This window comes from Camelus dromedarius, chromosome 5 (genome assembly GCF_036321535.1).
Source record: "Camelus dromedarius isolate mCamDro1 chromosome 5, mCamDro1.pat, whole genome shotgun sequence".
Taxonomy (NCBI): Eukaryota; Metazoa; Chordata; class Mammalia; order Artiodactyla; family Camelidae; genus Camelus; species Camelus dromedarius.
In genome coordinates, this window is record NC_087440.1 from 65925646 (window position 1) to 65939522 (window position 13877).

General features: G+C 51.1%; 1 protein-coding gene across 1 annotated transcript; it reads right to left on the reverse strand.

Annotated features, from left to right (window-relative positions):
• Window positions 1–5892: 5892 nt before the first annotated feature.
• On the reverse strand, window positions 5893–9506 carry CCDC177 (coiled-coil domain containing 177). Its single transcript, XM_031453935.2, has 2 exons — window positions 9010–9506; window positions 5893–8155 (listed from the first exon to the last, which is right to left on the reverse strand). Exon 2 carries the CDS (start codon window positions 8125–8127, stop codon window positions 6034–6036), a length of 2094 nt encoding a protein of 697 aa, XP_031309795.1. The 5' UTR covers window positions 8128–8155; window positions 9010–9506; the 3' UTR covers window positions 5893–6033.
• Window positions 9507–13877: the final 4371 nt, after the last annotated feature.

Here is a 13877-nt window from a genome sequence, read left to right on the forward strand (position 1 = left end):
TCCTCCTGTGGCTACAGCAAAGATAGCTGCATATCCCAGAATTCCTGCCAGGTACCACATCCTGCAGTACCAGAGCACCCCAGAACAGCTCTCCCACACCCTCTTCTACTTGGTTCCAATAAAGATGCTACCAAAGCATTTGAGTCTAACCACGACAAAAACACAACCTCTTTTCCCAAAGAAAGGTATATAAATTTGAAAACATTCTGTCATTTAGTCATCATTTAGGAAGTTTGAAAATAAAATTTCAAAAATCATCATTACATGTCAATTTTATTGCCAAACATTTGGTAAACATGGTAACCTCCCCCAACCCCAGACTATGAAACGACTGGGGACCCACTATTTCAGAGCCCCTTCCTTTGGAATGTTTAGGGGATTGCCACACAGCATGGGATACAGATAGTTGCAAGGGGCGGCCATCCAAGCTTAGTGTCCACCGGTACCACCAGGCTGAAGTTCAGCCTACCCCATACTTTCCTTTACCACCCTCCCGAGTTCAGAATAACAGTACCCCCAAGTTGAGTGCTATTTGCCAGGGACTGTGCTGCTTTCCAAGCATTAACTTGTTTATTAACTCCCTACCAAGTAGGACTTACTGTCCCCATTTTACAGATGATGACAGGGGCCTGTGGAATAGTAGGTAATAGTTTAAATAAGTCAACAGAGCTTGTTATTTGCCAAACTCTTTGCTTTGAAGGTATGGTAACCACATGGACTGGATGTTCAGAACTTTGTAGGTATCAGTCATTCTGTCACACTGAGATGTTCTAAATGTCCACATTTTGGCATCCAAATTCCATTTCCCAGCCAGCCTCTCACACTAAGTAGGGGGAAGAAGTACAGGGGTGGTATGAAAATTCTTTGTCACTCACATGGCTCAGTGACAGAACTGGGACATATGGACACCATGCTTATAAGCCTGAGACTGCAGCAGCCTTGGAGCTGGAGGTAGGTGGAATGATTGGACCCCTACCAAGGGGCAGCTCATTTTCCCCAGGGTGTACCCTTCTCTGAAAGAATGAGATGGCTGCAGGTCCCCTTCCTCTGCAAGAACACTGATGCTGGGATCGGCAGGAGTGTGTGTGTGCGTGCGCATGTCCACTCTAACACAGGGGTAGAGGTGGATCGTCTTTCTGACAGTCCTGTGAATTGTGCAAGCATCTGACACAAAAACATGCCACCAATACTGTACTAGTGGAGAGGAAGAAAAAGGCATGAACACTTCAAAATGATAGCTAATTTAAAAATCACTTCAAACTAGGTTTCTATGCTCACATGGGACATGACAGGATTCGATGAAGCAGGAAGTAACAACACGGCAAATGGTGATTACCTGTGTTCTTCAGAAAGAAACCACCCTCCCCTTCTATAGCCTAACACCTGCTGCCAACTGCACCCTCTGTCCCAGCCTTGACCTATGAGAAGCCAAAGCAGCACCAGGGAGAGTAGGAGGGGCTGGGGGCATGTAGGGGTTGCACCAGAGCTCCGTGGAACAGAGCATGTATGTGAGCAGACAAAGTGCTCTTGTGTAAAGACTCACATAACCAAAGCACATCACCAGGCGTGATTCTGCAGGTGCTGTATCAGACACGCAAAGCCAACGGGTCACATATAAGGCCTAAACAACATTTCTAGAATGGAGAGTTGTCTGCTGGGACTCTGGGACCTCTTTCCAGGCTGTGTTGAGAAATGCCAGATTTCCCATGCTCCTGTGCCAAATGTTTTCCTGGGACGTGCAGGGTGGAGATGCAGTCAAACCATGGAGAAAAGGCAAATCTGTGTAGCAACCTGGGGGTACCCTCAATCACCTGGAAGTCTTAAGAAGTAGGATATTCTGGTTCACTAAACGTTCTCATCAATTTAGTACTGATCAGATATCTCTTCTTGTTGTGACTTGAAAGCTGGAAATGCTTCTGAAGTGTTCAGGGTCTTGTCTTAGCAAGAACAGTCGAATGATGGAGCTGGCACCCTGTTTTGGTGATCTGGGACTCTGCGTGGCCTAAGGCTTGGTTCTCTAGGTCAATGATCATTTATGCTGCCTCTTGTTAAAGGCAACACAGATAATGCCCTTTAAGGTAATTAATCTCTTTTTTACTGTAATTTAAAGTTGATTAAGTACATGACCTTATGAATTTGACCTGATTAATCAAGCCTCCTCCGAGGGAAAGAGAACAATGGTGACTGGATGATGGCTGGCTGGAGGATGGCATGGTCCAGGAAACTTGAAAAGGCTTGAAATTAGTGCTTGAAGGACCATCAGGTCTGTCTGTGGTTGGATACCACCACAGAGTGGAAAGGCAGTTAAGCCCAATGGGGAAATAAAGGTGTCTGCTCACAACATTGCAGCACAAATGGCCTCCAGGGTCAATGATCAGAGAGACTGTCTCCCCAGCACCAAGAGCAATGCCTGGTACGTAGCAGGTGCTCAATACTAATCTGTCAAATGAATAGAGGCCTGTCCATTTGACCTGTTCTATACAGGCATCCTCTGGTCACCATTCATTTGTCCCTCATCCACCCGTGGTCTACCCCCTTCTCCATCCAGTATTTACGTGCTTACCACATGAGGTGCTAAACCATGGGCCACAGGGGAGTCAATGGTGAATGAGACAGAGCCCCTTACATAGAGTCCATCACCCCTCTGTTTCAGTGGGCTTTTTAAAGGAGGGGGGATGATACGTGGTGGACTTTATAGAATGGCCTGAACACAAACTGCATTCTCTTGTGCCTTCACTACCCTACAGACTCTTTGTCTTTGGAAAATTCTGCTTACTGTTCCCACTGAAGACTCACAGTCTGTGTGCTTCCGAAAGGAAACTTCCATCTCCCTGTCCAGATGTGGCGTAGACATTGGTCATTGCCTGAGCAGGACACTGGGTTGGCTTCACTGATGATTCTATCCAAAACAGCTTGGTCTTGCTTGTTTCCTGGGTAACACACCAAACTAAAGTTTTTTCCAATTCTTCCCATTCCTCCTCCTTCCACCTCATATTCTCTCTGTTCTGAGCAACAGGATGTTCAAAGAGGGCAAATGTGAAGGCCTGTGGCCATTTCAACGCTGTATTTTCCAGGATTGCAAGAACTTCCAGCATGGCGCTCGGAGATAAATTCTGGGCACTTGTGAGAATGTTCAGAGAAGTAAGACTTTCTCTGTCCATCAGCTCCACCATCCCCCACCCTTCCAATTTTCTCTTGCTGCATTTCAGAGTAAGAAACATTTCTCCTCTCTGGCATCACATCCTAGAGAAGAAGACAAATAAAGGGCACAGCAAAGGATCCTGGAAATTCCTCCTCCTCAAAGAGCAACATGACCATTTATCCTAGAATACAGAGATGGCTCTATATACTAGAGGATGGGCTGAAACTTGGAAGAACTATTATTTATTATTAGCAGGTTTGGCTTTTGTTTTTGCTTTAATTCTTCTTAGCTATGTATATTTTTTCCTTCCCACTGTGCTTTCCTCAAAGTGCAAGTCTCTAATTTGGTGACATTCAGACCTGGGCCTCTGCATCACATGTGACATTATGATCTGCAATATGCTTTTTGAGAACATTCCTTTCTGCACTAGGTCACGACGGTACATCACACTTTAGGCACAGGACAGTCACATGATCCTTTCTGGTTATAGTGATTGCACCTGCCATTGCAAAATCTTAGAACTGAGGGCAGCACTTTGATTCTGATTCATCCTCACAATGTTTGCGTGAGGAGGGTGAAAATCATCATTGCCATTCTACAGGTGGGGAAACCAAGGCACAGAGAGATGTGATCGACCAAAGTGACTCATTAAGTCAGAAAGCAAACTGACCAAAGGGCCAGGTAAGATCACCTTTCAGCGCCTTATCCAAAGAATCTGACAGTGTCCTTCTCAAATGAATGCATGTACTTTTGGAAGAAAGTAGTTTCAGGTGAAATTTTCTTTTAAGATCTCAAGGGCCCTCTATTAAATCAGGACCCACAAGGTAAGGACCAGTATCACATTAACATTTTGAGTTAAATGCTCCTGACTCACAGACAATGGCGATTATTATAGCTCACTGACAACCCTGTTACCAGAATGAAAATTTGAGGAAAAATCCACCCATTCAAGAAATAAGCCTTGGTACAACTCCTTTCCAGGTTTCACGACATCTGAAGTGTAACATCTGAACACTGCTTCCTTCTACACAATATTCCTGTACCTGTTGGCATTTGTGAGGGGAAGGGGGATGCTGACAGAGTGTGAGAGTGTGAGTGTGTGTGTGTGTCTGTGTGTGTGTGTAACACCAGACATTTTAGGGATATGAAAGATGTCTAAGATAGTAGTTCTCTACCCTGATTCTTCCTTTTTTTTTTTTTTGGTAACTTTCATTTCTTGATCCTGATTTAATGTAAAAAGTAATGTTTTACTTCCCCCCTTCCCTGATGGAGGTATTGTCTTTGGGGGAACATGGCTGGGGGCTGATTTCAGGAAGGGAAGCACTCGAACGGTTAAAGTTGCCCAAAGACAACTGAACAGGTCTTTTTGGACCAGAGAGTGGCCTGGTCCTGTGGGTATTTTCCCCCAGAGGCTCAATGACCATCTGTCTGTGATCCACTGCCCCTTCCTACGCCAGGAATCCATATTCCTAGAGACAAACTATGCCAACAGCAGCCCTCCTGCCTCCCAACTCCAGGTCAAGAAAGGCACAAGGAAGACCAGCAAATAATACCGAGGCAGCGCTTTGGATCCGGGAGACCTTGAGGTACCAGGAGAAGAGAACTGATGGGCCCATCTGGCAGATGGGGAAGCTGAGGCACAGAGAGACTGACTAAACTCTCAGTCATAGGTGAGAGAGAACCAGGGGTGTAAGGGGGATTCTCTTTCTCTTCACGTGGGGAAGGAGGGGAGGGGGGATACACTGCCAACCACAGCGAGCATGACCCTCACAGCAAAGAGGCAATTCCAGCTCTTTAGCCACCACAGTAAAGTAACTGCCCTCAGAGCAGCTGTGATGATTCCTTCATGGAGGGAATCCGACACCCCAGACTCTCTGGGGCCCACCCTTGGGACTGCATCTGGGGCTGAAGATTGAGGCAGAATTGGCCTGGGCAGGCACATAAGGTAGCTCTGCTTCTTAAGGCATGGCTGCTGTCTTCGAGGAGTGGGCCCCACTCTGGGAGGTGGGCATCTGACACCACCTCCCCTGAAACTACCCTGCAAGAAAGCTCAATCGGGTGGAACACTGCTGCCCAAGGAACCCGCTTCCCCCAGGGGCTGGGGGCTTCCACTAGAGCTAAACAGCATCACCAAACCAACCGATTTCTTGTGTCACTTGGGAGAATAAGAAGGAGGGGAAAACCCAAATTGATCATTATTTGCAGATGATTGTCTAACTAGAAAACCTAGGGGACTCAACCAAAAAACTATCAGAACTAAGACTAGAATTTGCACAAGTGGCAGATCAAAAGTCTAGCGTACAAAAATCAATAGCTTTGGGGTCACTTGGGTGTGACCCAATACCTTGGAAGAGCTGTGCTTTTCTGCGAGACCTCCGAGCTTTGTGCAATTTGCCATATTTTAAAAGATGGAGGTGAGCCAAGGAGGTGCCTCTTCTGCTGCAGTATCTGCAGTCGTCTCAGACACCAGTATGTGAACGGTGCCTGGGGCGACCGCTGTAGGAGCGGGCAATCGCCTCTGTGCTCTCTCCTAGGGGGCCCTCCCCCAGTCCCAACCCAGTGGCTTTCTCCTAGCTCTTTCCTATTCTAACCCAACAGACGCACGGAGAAGCTTGGCAAGGGCCTGGTCAGGAGCCAACCAGGACGTATGTGGTCAAAGATTGTGCTATGTCTTTTTTTTTTTTTTTTTTTCCAAACGAAGTCAATTTGTAAAAACAAAGGCGGAGTACTGACAAGTCTCACAGGTCCGTCCTCTCATTGCCTCCTTGGTCAGAAGCCTGGCGACGCCACGGTACTGTGCCCGGACTGGGGACTCCCACAGTCTGGTCAAAATGGCCAAAAGAGGCCCCGCGGGGGCTGAACGTGGCAGTCTGGCCAGGGCACAGCTGCGGTCATTTACGGTCTAGGCTGGCGTGCAGCTGGGCCTCGCGCACCATGCGGTCGAAGGAGCGAGTGTTGGTCTCCTGGCGCACCTTCTCGCGCACGTGGAAGGACGCCCGGGCAGTGGAGCGGGCGCTCTCCAGCGCGCTGCGGCGCTCCCGAGACAGCTGCTCGCTACGTTCCAGCTTGCGCCCGATGGCTTGGAGCAGTTCCCGCCGGCGGCAGTCTTCGTCCCTCTCCACCTTCTCCTTGTTGGCGCGTTGCGCCCGCTCCTTCTCTAGACGGCTCTGGCCCACGCGCCGCGCCTTCTGCTGCACTGCCTCCTCAGCAGCCTGCGCCGCGTGCTGCAGCCGTCGCTCGCCCGCCCGGGCCAGCGCCTCCAGATGCGCCTGATGTTCCCGATCTTTGCGCTCGGCCGCTTCCTTGGCCCGCCGGCCCTGCAATTCCTCCCTTCGGGCCCGCTCTCGCAGCTCCCGGGTGCGCTGCTCCACTAAATGCTCGTAGTTTTCCTGCGCGCGGCCCAAGGTGGCCTCTAGGGAGCTCCGCAAACCCTCGCGCTCCTCACGCTCCTGCCGGGCCCGGCCTTGCAGCAGCGCCTGGTGGCGTGCCCGGTCGGCCCGGCTCAGCTCCCGCTTCTCCCGCTGCAGCTGGCCTTCCTGACGCTGCTTGGTGCTGGCCGCGCGCTGGGCCCGCTCCCTGCGGATCTGCTCCGCCCGTTCGCGCCCTTCTTGCAGGCCCTCCTCCCGCTGCTTCAGATTCTGCTCCTGCTGCAGCTTGCGCAGCCGGTCCTCCCGGGCCGCGCGCTCCGCCCTCTCCCGCCGCAGCAAGCCCTGGCGCTCGGCCAGCTCCCGCCGCCGCTCCTCGCTGCGCTCGCACTGCCTCTGCCGCCTCCGCGCCTCCTCGCGCTCCTCGCGGCCTCGGCGGCCGCGCCGCTCCTCCACCTGCGCTGCCCAGGCCCGGCGGCCCTGCTCCAGGGCGCGCTGCTTCTCGCGCTCCTCGCGCTCCCGCCGCTGCTCTGCTCGGACGCGCTGCTGCTCCCACTGGCCGTGGGCCGCGGCGCGCTGCTCCAGCAACAGGCGCTCCTCCTGGTGACGTGCCAGCATCAGCGCCGCGATCTTCCGGTCGCGCTCGGGCACCCCACGCAGGCCACGCTCGGCGCGCACTTGGCGCACGATGCGCTCCACGTGCTGAGCCGTCTGCGGCGAGTGGCTCAGGTCACCGAGGCTGAAGCTGCGGCCGGTGAGCGGAACCAGGGCCAGGGCGGACGGGCGGCCCAGAGGATTGGGAGCAGAGGAGGCCGACCCTGCCGTGCAGCTGTTCCTGGCCGAGGCCCGCGGCGGCCAGTGCAGCTCCCGCAAGCTCTCCCCGCTGTAGGATGACGACGATGCGCCGGACTCGGAACTGAGGGCGCCTTCCCTCCGGCGTGACAAAGAGTCTAGTGAGTGGCTCTTCCTACCTGCCCGCGACCCCGCGGGCGGAGGTTGGGGCCGGGCCGGGGACGGGCTGGAGGAGGCCTTGCGGGCGGCTCGTGGTGCGGGCGATGCCGGGAGGCTGGCGCTGCTGCAACTGCTGCTGCTGCCCGCGCTGGGGGCCGAGGCTGTGGCGGGTGCGGAGCCCAGCGGCGTGAAGAGGCGCCGCTTCTCCTCGCGCACGATGCGCTCGCGCTCGTCCCGGCACTGCTGCAGCTTGGCACGCCGCTCTGCCTCGTAGGCCTCGTACAGGCCGGTGGCCACTCGCATAGAGCGGCCTGGGGCTTCGCGCACCAGGTCCGCCAGGGCCCGTGGCAGCAGCTCCACGGGTTTGACGGCGCAGCGGGCGCAGGCCTCTAGCGAGCGGGGACTGGTCAGCACGTAGCGGCTGCCCTCGGCCTCCGGACAGTCGAAGTTGAAGAGGTCGAGGTGCAGCAGCGGGGACTGCTCCCGTCGCCCGCCTTCTGCTGCGCACGGGACTTCAGCCTTGCGGGGCACCGTGGCGGAGGCCGAGGCTGAAGAGGCTGCGGGCTGCTGGGCGCCCTGGGAGTCAGGGGGCACAGACGCGGCGTCTTCGTCTCCTTCTGAGCCTCCGGGCTCGGCTCCCGCCTTCTCTTCAGGCACGGGATCCACCATGGCTGAGCCCTGTCCCTTTGTGGAGTCTCTGCAGATGACAAGGGAGGGACATCGAGGAATACATTTGAAAACAATTCTCCCCTCCCTGTTCATATCATCCCTCCCCTTTCCCCAACTTAATCCGCTTTGGGATTAGACTAAGAGGCCCGATGGAATGTAAATCATAATGCCGATGCCCTGAAAACCCAAGCGGCGGGCGGGTATTTGTGCACAGAGAGCAGCCTCAATCTCCCTCAGCCCTGGTGTGCGGGGCGGAGGCCTGTGGCCAAGATCCCCTGGGCATCTGGCCCGCTAGACTCATCTCCTTCCCATTGCAAGTTAAAATAAAAGATCGAGGTGCCGGCAGTAGCTGACCAGGGAGACGCTGGAGGATTCCCGGAGGATTAGCGTATTTGTTTGTAACCTAGGAGGGCGACCCGGCATGCAGCTTTGCAGGAACAAAAAAGGAAGAGGTCTATTCATCCCCGAAGTGCACTGCTGATAGGATCCCCTTTGCCTAGGGAAGAAGTTTGTGGTTGATTTCTCCTTGCCACAGGAGACCCAAGCGCGGGGCCCAGGGGTGATGGAAGGGCGATGAGAAATGCCTCAGTCTCAAAAGATCACTCCGGGAGGGGTGATTCTTGCTCCTGCCTCTTGGGCAGGGCTTGCTAGGAGCTGTGCCCGCCTTCCCCTATCTCCCCATCACACCGGGTGTTTGTCGGGGATGAAGAAGACTCCTGGGTCCTCCCGGATGCATCCGATCGCCTTTAAGTCTATGCTAAAAGCGCCTTCCACCCCAGTCTAGGTTCGGACACCTGCCTCCAGATGTCCTCCGAGTCCCCCCACCATATACCAGCAAGATGGGCTCCTGGAGCCCAGCGAGCCCGGCCGCTCCCGGCTTACCGCACTTCCCGGGCTCGGCCCCGCGCCGAGGGCTTTTGTTCGCAGCTCGCCGCTTTCCTTTGCGCCTCTTCAGTCCCGGCGCCGACGGGGTCGGATTACTGCCTGCTGCAGCAGCGATAAGAGCCCCAGCTGCCGCCGCAGCCACCGCCAGTGTCTCTCCATGGGGCCCCGCACATACCCCAGTCGCTACCTACACGCGGGAGGGGGAGTGCGACAAGGTCTCCCTAAAATAACGCAGCTCTGCTCCCTTCCCTCACACTGATTCTTAAAAAAGGAAGCAAGCCGGGTTCCATAGCTGCTGCATCCATCGCCGCCTCTCCAACCGTGAAGGTACCGCGGGTCTTTCGACGCCCCCGGCGCCTCCTGGTGGACGCTCAAGGGTGTTGATTTGTTTGCTTAGAGGGCGAAGAAAAAAGTTCAAAAAACAAAACAAAACAAACCAAAACCCAAAACCAACCAAACAAACCAAAACCCCCCAAATTATATATACTCTCTCTCCCCACCACCCCACCCCCAGAACCCCTGTGCTTTCAGCACCTTAACTGAAGGAATAGGTCAGCTTGTTTCTCAAGGGGGACCCTGACAGGCAAGCAAATTTCATAGCCAATAATTGAGTAGAAATATGGCTCCTGATTCAAATCATGATTTTATTTTTTTTAAGAAATACTAAAGACATTCAGATAGATTTGAGGCAGGCAGAAGACGTGTGCCTAGTGTTTATTTAATGCAACATTTTAGAACTTCCTGGTTTCAGACAATTCAAATTAAAACCAGTCAGTGACAATTAACGAGTGCTATTTTGCAACGTCTCATCCCCACCTCTTTTCCATTTTGAGCCACAGCAGACAGATGGAAGGAGTAGTTGAGGGAGGGGTTTAGAAGGTGGTTGAGACATAACATTATAGAGCATGGTGATCTCTGTTGTTAATAACCTTGACATTGTCAGATAGGCAGTAAGGAGCAAGTGAAAGGCTTAAAGCAGGGAAATGATTTGGTTTATTTTTGAGGAACATAAGTCTGGCAACAACAGGATGAGGGTTTTAGAAGGGCCAAAGGGAGGCAGAAACCCAGTTAGCTGGACACTACAGTCACCCAAATCAGGAAGGATTGGGACCTGAGGGGGAGCAACAGTAGGAGTGGTGGGCCTGGTGGGAGGTGGGGGGGGTGTACAAATTCCTGAATAGAGTGTAAAAGAGGCAATACTCAAAGGTAGCTTGGCTCTGAGGTGTGAGGAGTAGTGAAGGGGCAAGGATGACTTCCTGGAGCAATGGGGTGGCTGGGTGGACCACAAACTGAGAGCGTGGATCCAAGAGGGAGGATTGAGTGGTGTGGAGGGCCAGAAAGGATGGGTTCCTTTTAGGATCACTTGAATGTAAGGTGGAGCCGCTCAGCAGGTGGCTGAGTAAGTTGTGTCACGGGTCTGGACTGGCGCTAGAGTTTAGCACATCATCACCATATTTGAAATTCTTAAAACCAACAGTGTGAGTGAAATCATCCAGGGAGGTCAGACAGAGCAGTAGAGACGTGGACAGGACATTGATGGGGCTGCTAAGGGAAAAGGAGTCCATGAAAGGGCCCAGTAAGGACAGACAGCAAAGTGTGGTCTTGTGGAATGTAATGGTGGAACACTCCAGAAGGAGAGCATGTGCCTACTGGTAAGGCTGCAGAAGTCCAGAAAATTTTTGCCTGAATCGGATGCATACTGAAACTGGCAGTGAGTGGGACTTTGGTGACATCAACAAACATAGCTTCTGTAATAGTCCTGGGAGCCGATGCCAAACCACAGGAGGTTGAGGTGCAATGGGAGGTGAGAAAGTGAGATGTCTTTTGACATTTGGATGAGAGTGTCTGTGAAGGGCTTAAGATTTTATCCTACTTTCATGCTAACAAGTTAACCTGCCACTGTTTCATGGATGCTGGCGGAAGACATGAAACTCTTGGATCAAAAACAAAGGACTTTGTTGCTCATGGTACAGTAAGCAGCATGAGGTTTCTGTTTTTGTTGTCCCGTGGGGCAATGGAGAGGTGGGCTCAGACAGACATTGTACATATAATCAGTTTGTGTTACAGCTGAATGACCCTAAGCTTAGGAGACTCTAACCTTTAAAGGAGGCTGCTAGCAAACCTGTACTACCTGTAAAGTAGTCCAGAATAAAAATCTTTACAAGACATGCAGAGATGCCATGAGCTGCTCTCAATAGAGAAAAGGAGCAGTTGGTCAGATGGCCAGTAAGAGGTGGGGCTGGGCTTTGGATGTGGCTCTGTCTGATCCTGAGGTGGGCCCCATAGTTTGTGTTTCCACACCAAGTTGAACATCTGGAGAGCTGTGGATTCAGATGGAGATAAGTGGGGCAAGTCAACCTCTTCAAACCTCTTTACCTTGGTTTTCCCCTCTTTACACAGGATCCCACTGAATTGCCTACCTCAAGGATTAATAATGTCTGCTATGTAAATGTCATCTTTGTCATTAAATAGAGACAATAATAGCTACCTATGCAAATTGCTACCCAATTGCATATAGAACTGGAAGGACTATATGCAAAGTACCTAGACCAGTGCATTTCAATAAACAGTGATAAAATAGTTACTCTTTATTTTGATAAAGCTCATCTAATAGGTGTGATGAACATCAATAAGAACACATCTGTAGTGTCCGCAAGATTTTAAGGGAAAGCCCAACAAATGTTCCACCCTTGGTTAAGAAATCATTCTTCATCTGGGAAGGTCGTGAAAGCAGAGGGCATGGGAAGGGGGCCCTAAAATAGGACAGTGACCTAGCCAGCCAGTTCAGCAGAACCAACTTGGCAATCGGTGGGGCGCTATTGAACAGTCAGATGTCTCTCTCCTATTGTCTTTAGGTGCCTTGGACATTTCAGGAGTTGGGTTTCACACAGGATGAGCACTGAGTTCCTCTGGGTTGGGAGTCCCAGCCTGCCAAAAATCAAGAGTTGTAAATCCAACTTTATTCTGGTACCCAGTAAAGACAGCAGCCCAGTTTGGGAACACCCACTTGCCCATTATGAGTCGGGTAGTGGAGTGGTGGGCTTAAGAGTTAGATAGATTAATTGTTCAAATTCTGGCCCAGCCGGACTGTATGATTTGAGGCTAGTTTCTTAACCTCTTTGAACCTCAGCTTCATGAAAAGAAGAGGGCACTATGTGGACTGTTATCTTGCCTTGCACAGACCCTTAGAGATAATAATTTATTACGTACCTGTTGGATTCTTTAATATAATAACTCACTGTTAGTCAGTTTGGGCTGCTGTAACAAATTACCATAGACTGGGTAGTTTAAACAACAAACATTTATTTCTCATAGTTCTGGAGACTGGGAAGATCAGGCAGATCTTGTGTCTAGAAAGGACCCACTTCCTGGTTTCCAGATGGCCATGTTGATGCATCTTCACATGGTGGAGAGTGGGCTCTCTCCTGTATTTTCTTATAAAGACACTAATCCCATCATTAGGGCTCTGTCCTCATAACCTAAGTACCTCCCAAAGGCCGCATCTCCAAACACCATCACGTTGGAGGGTAGGGTTTCAACATATAAATTTGGAGGGAACACAGACACTCAGTCCAAGGCACTCGTTTTAGTTTGGATTTAAAAAATACAGTGTAGACATGATCTTCATTTCAATTCCTTTTTCTCAGCCTCCACCGCCCACCTCAGCTCTGTGCACTGTATTCACCCCCCTTCTTCTCAATGTAATCCCATCCACAGAACGGAGAGGATTCACTCTAAAGTTCTAGAGTTGGTAAACTATGATCTGTGGGTCAAATCCACTGGCTACTTTTGTAAATCAAATTTTATTGGAACGAGCCATGCCTATTTGTTTCCTTATTGTCCTTTCTACTTCTCCCCCAACATGGCAGACTTGAACAGTTTTGACAGAGACTGTATGACTCACAAAGCTTCCAATATTTACCATCGGACTCTTGACAGAAAAAGCTGGTCAACCTCTGTTCTAATGACTGCTAACAGCTTGTCCCAGTTATCAATCTATTGCCTTGCACCTCCAAATCCACCCGTCAGTGCTTGCTCTGGGGTAACGGTCTGTAATCATTTCCTGCTTGACAGTGAGCACCATGCTAAGGTTTGCCAATAGAGGGCCCCGCAGGGACGTTGCAGAAGGAAGGGGGCTTCTCTGCCTGGTTTCTGTGTGCTGTGCTTTTTGCTTTTTCTTCCTCCTGCTTCATAGCGAGCAGTGCAGGTGTGTGGGACTCTCCTGTGCACCCTATGCCTGCTGCATGCTCAGAGCTGTCCCTTGGCGACCTGGCAGCCCTGGCCCAGGCCTGGGCACTGCCTTCCTGTGCCTTCCCGAGGCAGACACCATATGCTCCAAGCCTTGTGCCTGTTAGGTCACTCTCAATCCCTCTTACCAGCCTCTGTGCACCTGTGCCCTTGAAGATGGTTTCCTGTGAAGTTCTCTGCAACCCAGTGGGCTGCAACCACATCTTTTCCAAGGAGGTCTGAACCCCAGCCTTGATGAAGGGGCTCCCCCTCCAAGTTGTCCTTCCTTGAATACTCTCCTTCAGCCTTACTGAACTCTTGAGAGTTCTCTTTCTGTCTTTATATTTACTCTCTTTTCATAGCTTAATGCCTCTTTATATTAAGCTTCCTCTGTTTAAATTATTCTGTGATTTCTGATTAGACCCAGAGAAACACGCAGTATAAAGCGTAACCACTCCCAGTTCTTGAGACTAAAGCCTTAAGAAGAAATTTATGACACAAACCAGCTGGTAAAGGTAGTATTTGTTAAACATAAAGTGGTTTATTTCATGCCTTGTTGAAATAATGTATGTTCATCAGAGTGAGAAATTAGAAAATACAGAAAATAGGAAGGAAAAAAAGTACCTGTAGATAAACAA

Coding starts and splice junctions, on each gene's coding strand:
- CCDC177 (XM_031453935.2), bottom strand. CDS start 8,127: ATGGTGGATCCCGTGCCTGAAGAGAAGGCGGGAGCCGAGCCCGGAGGC.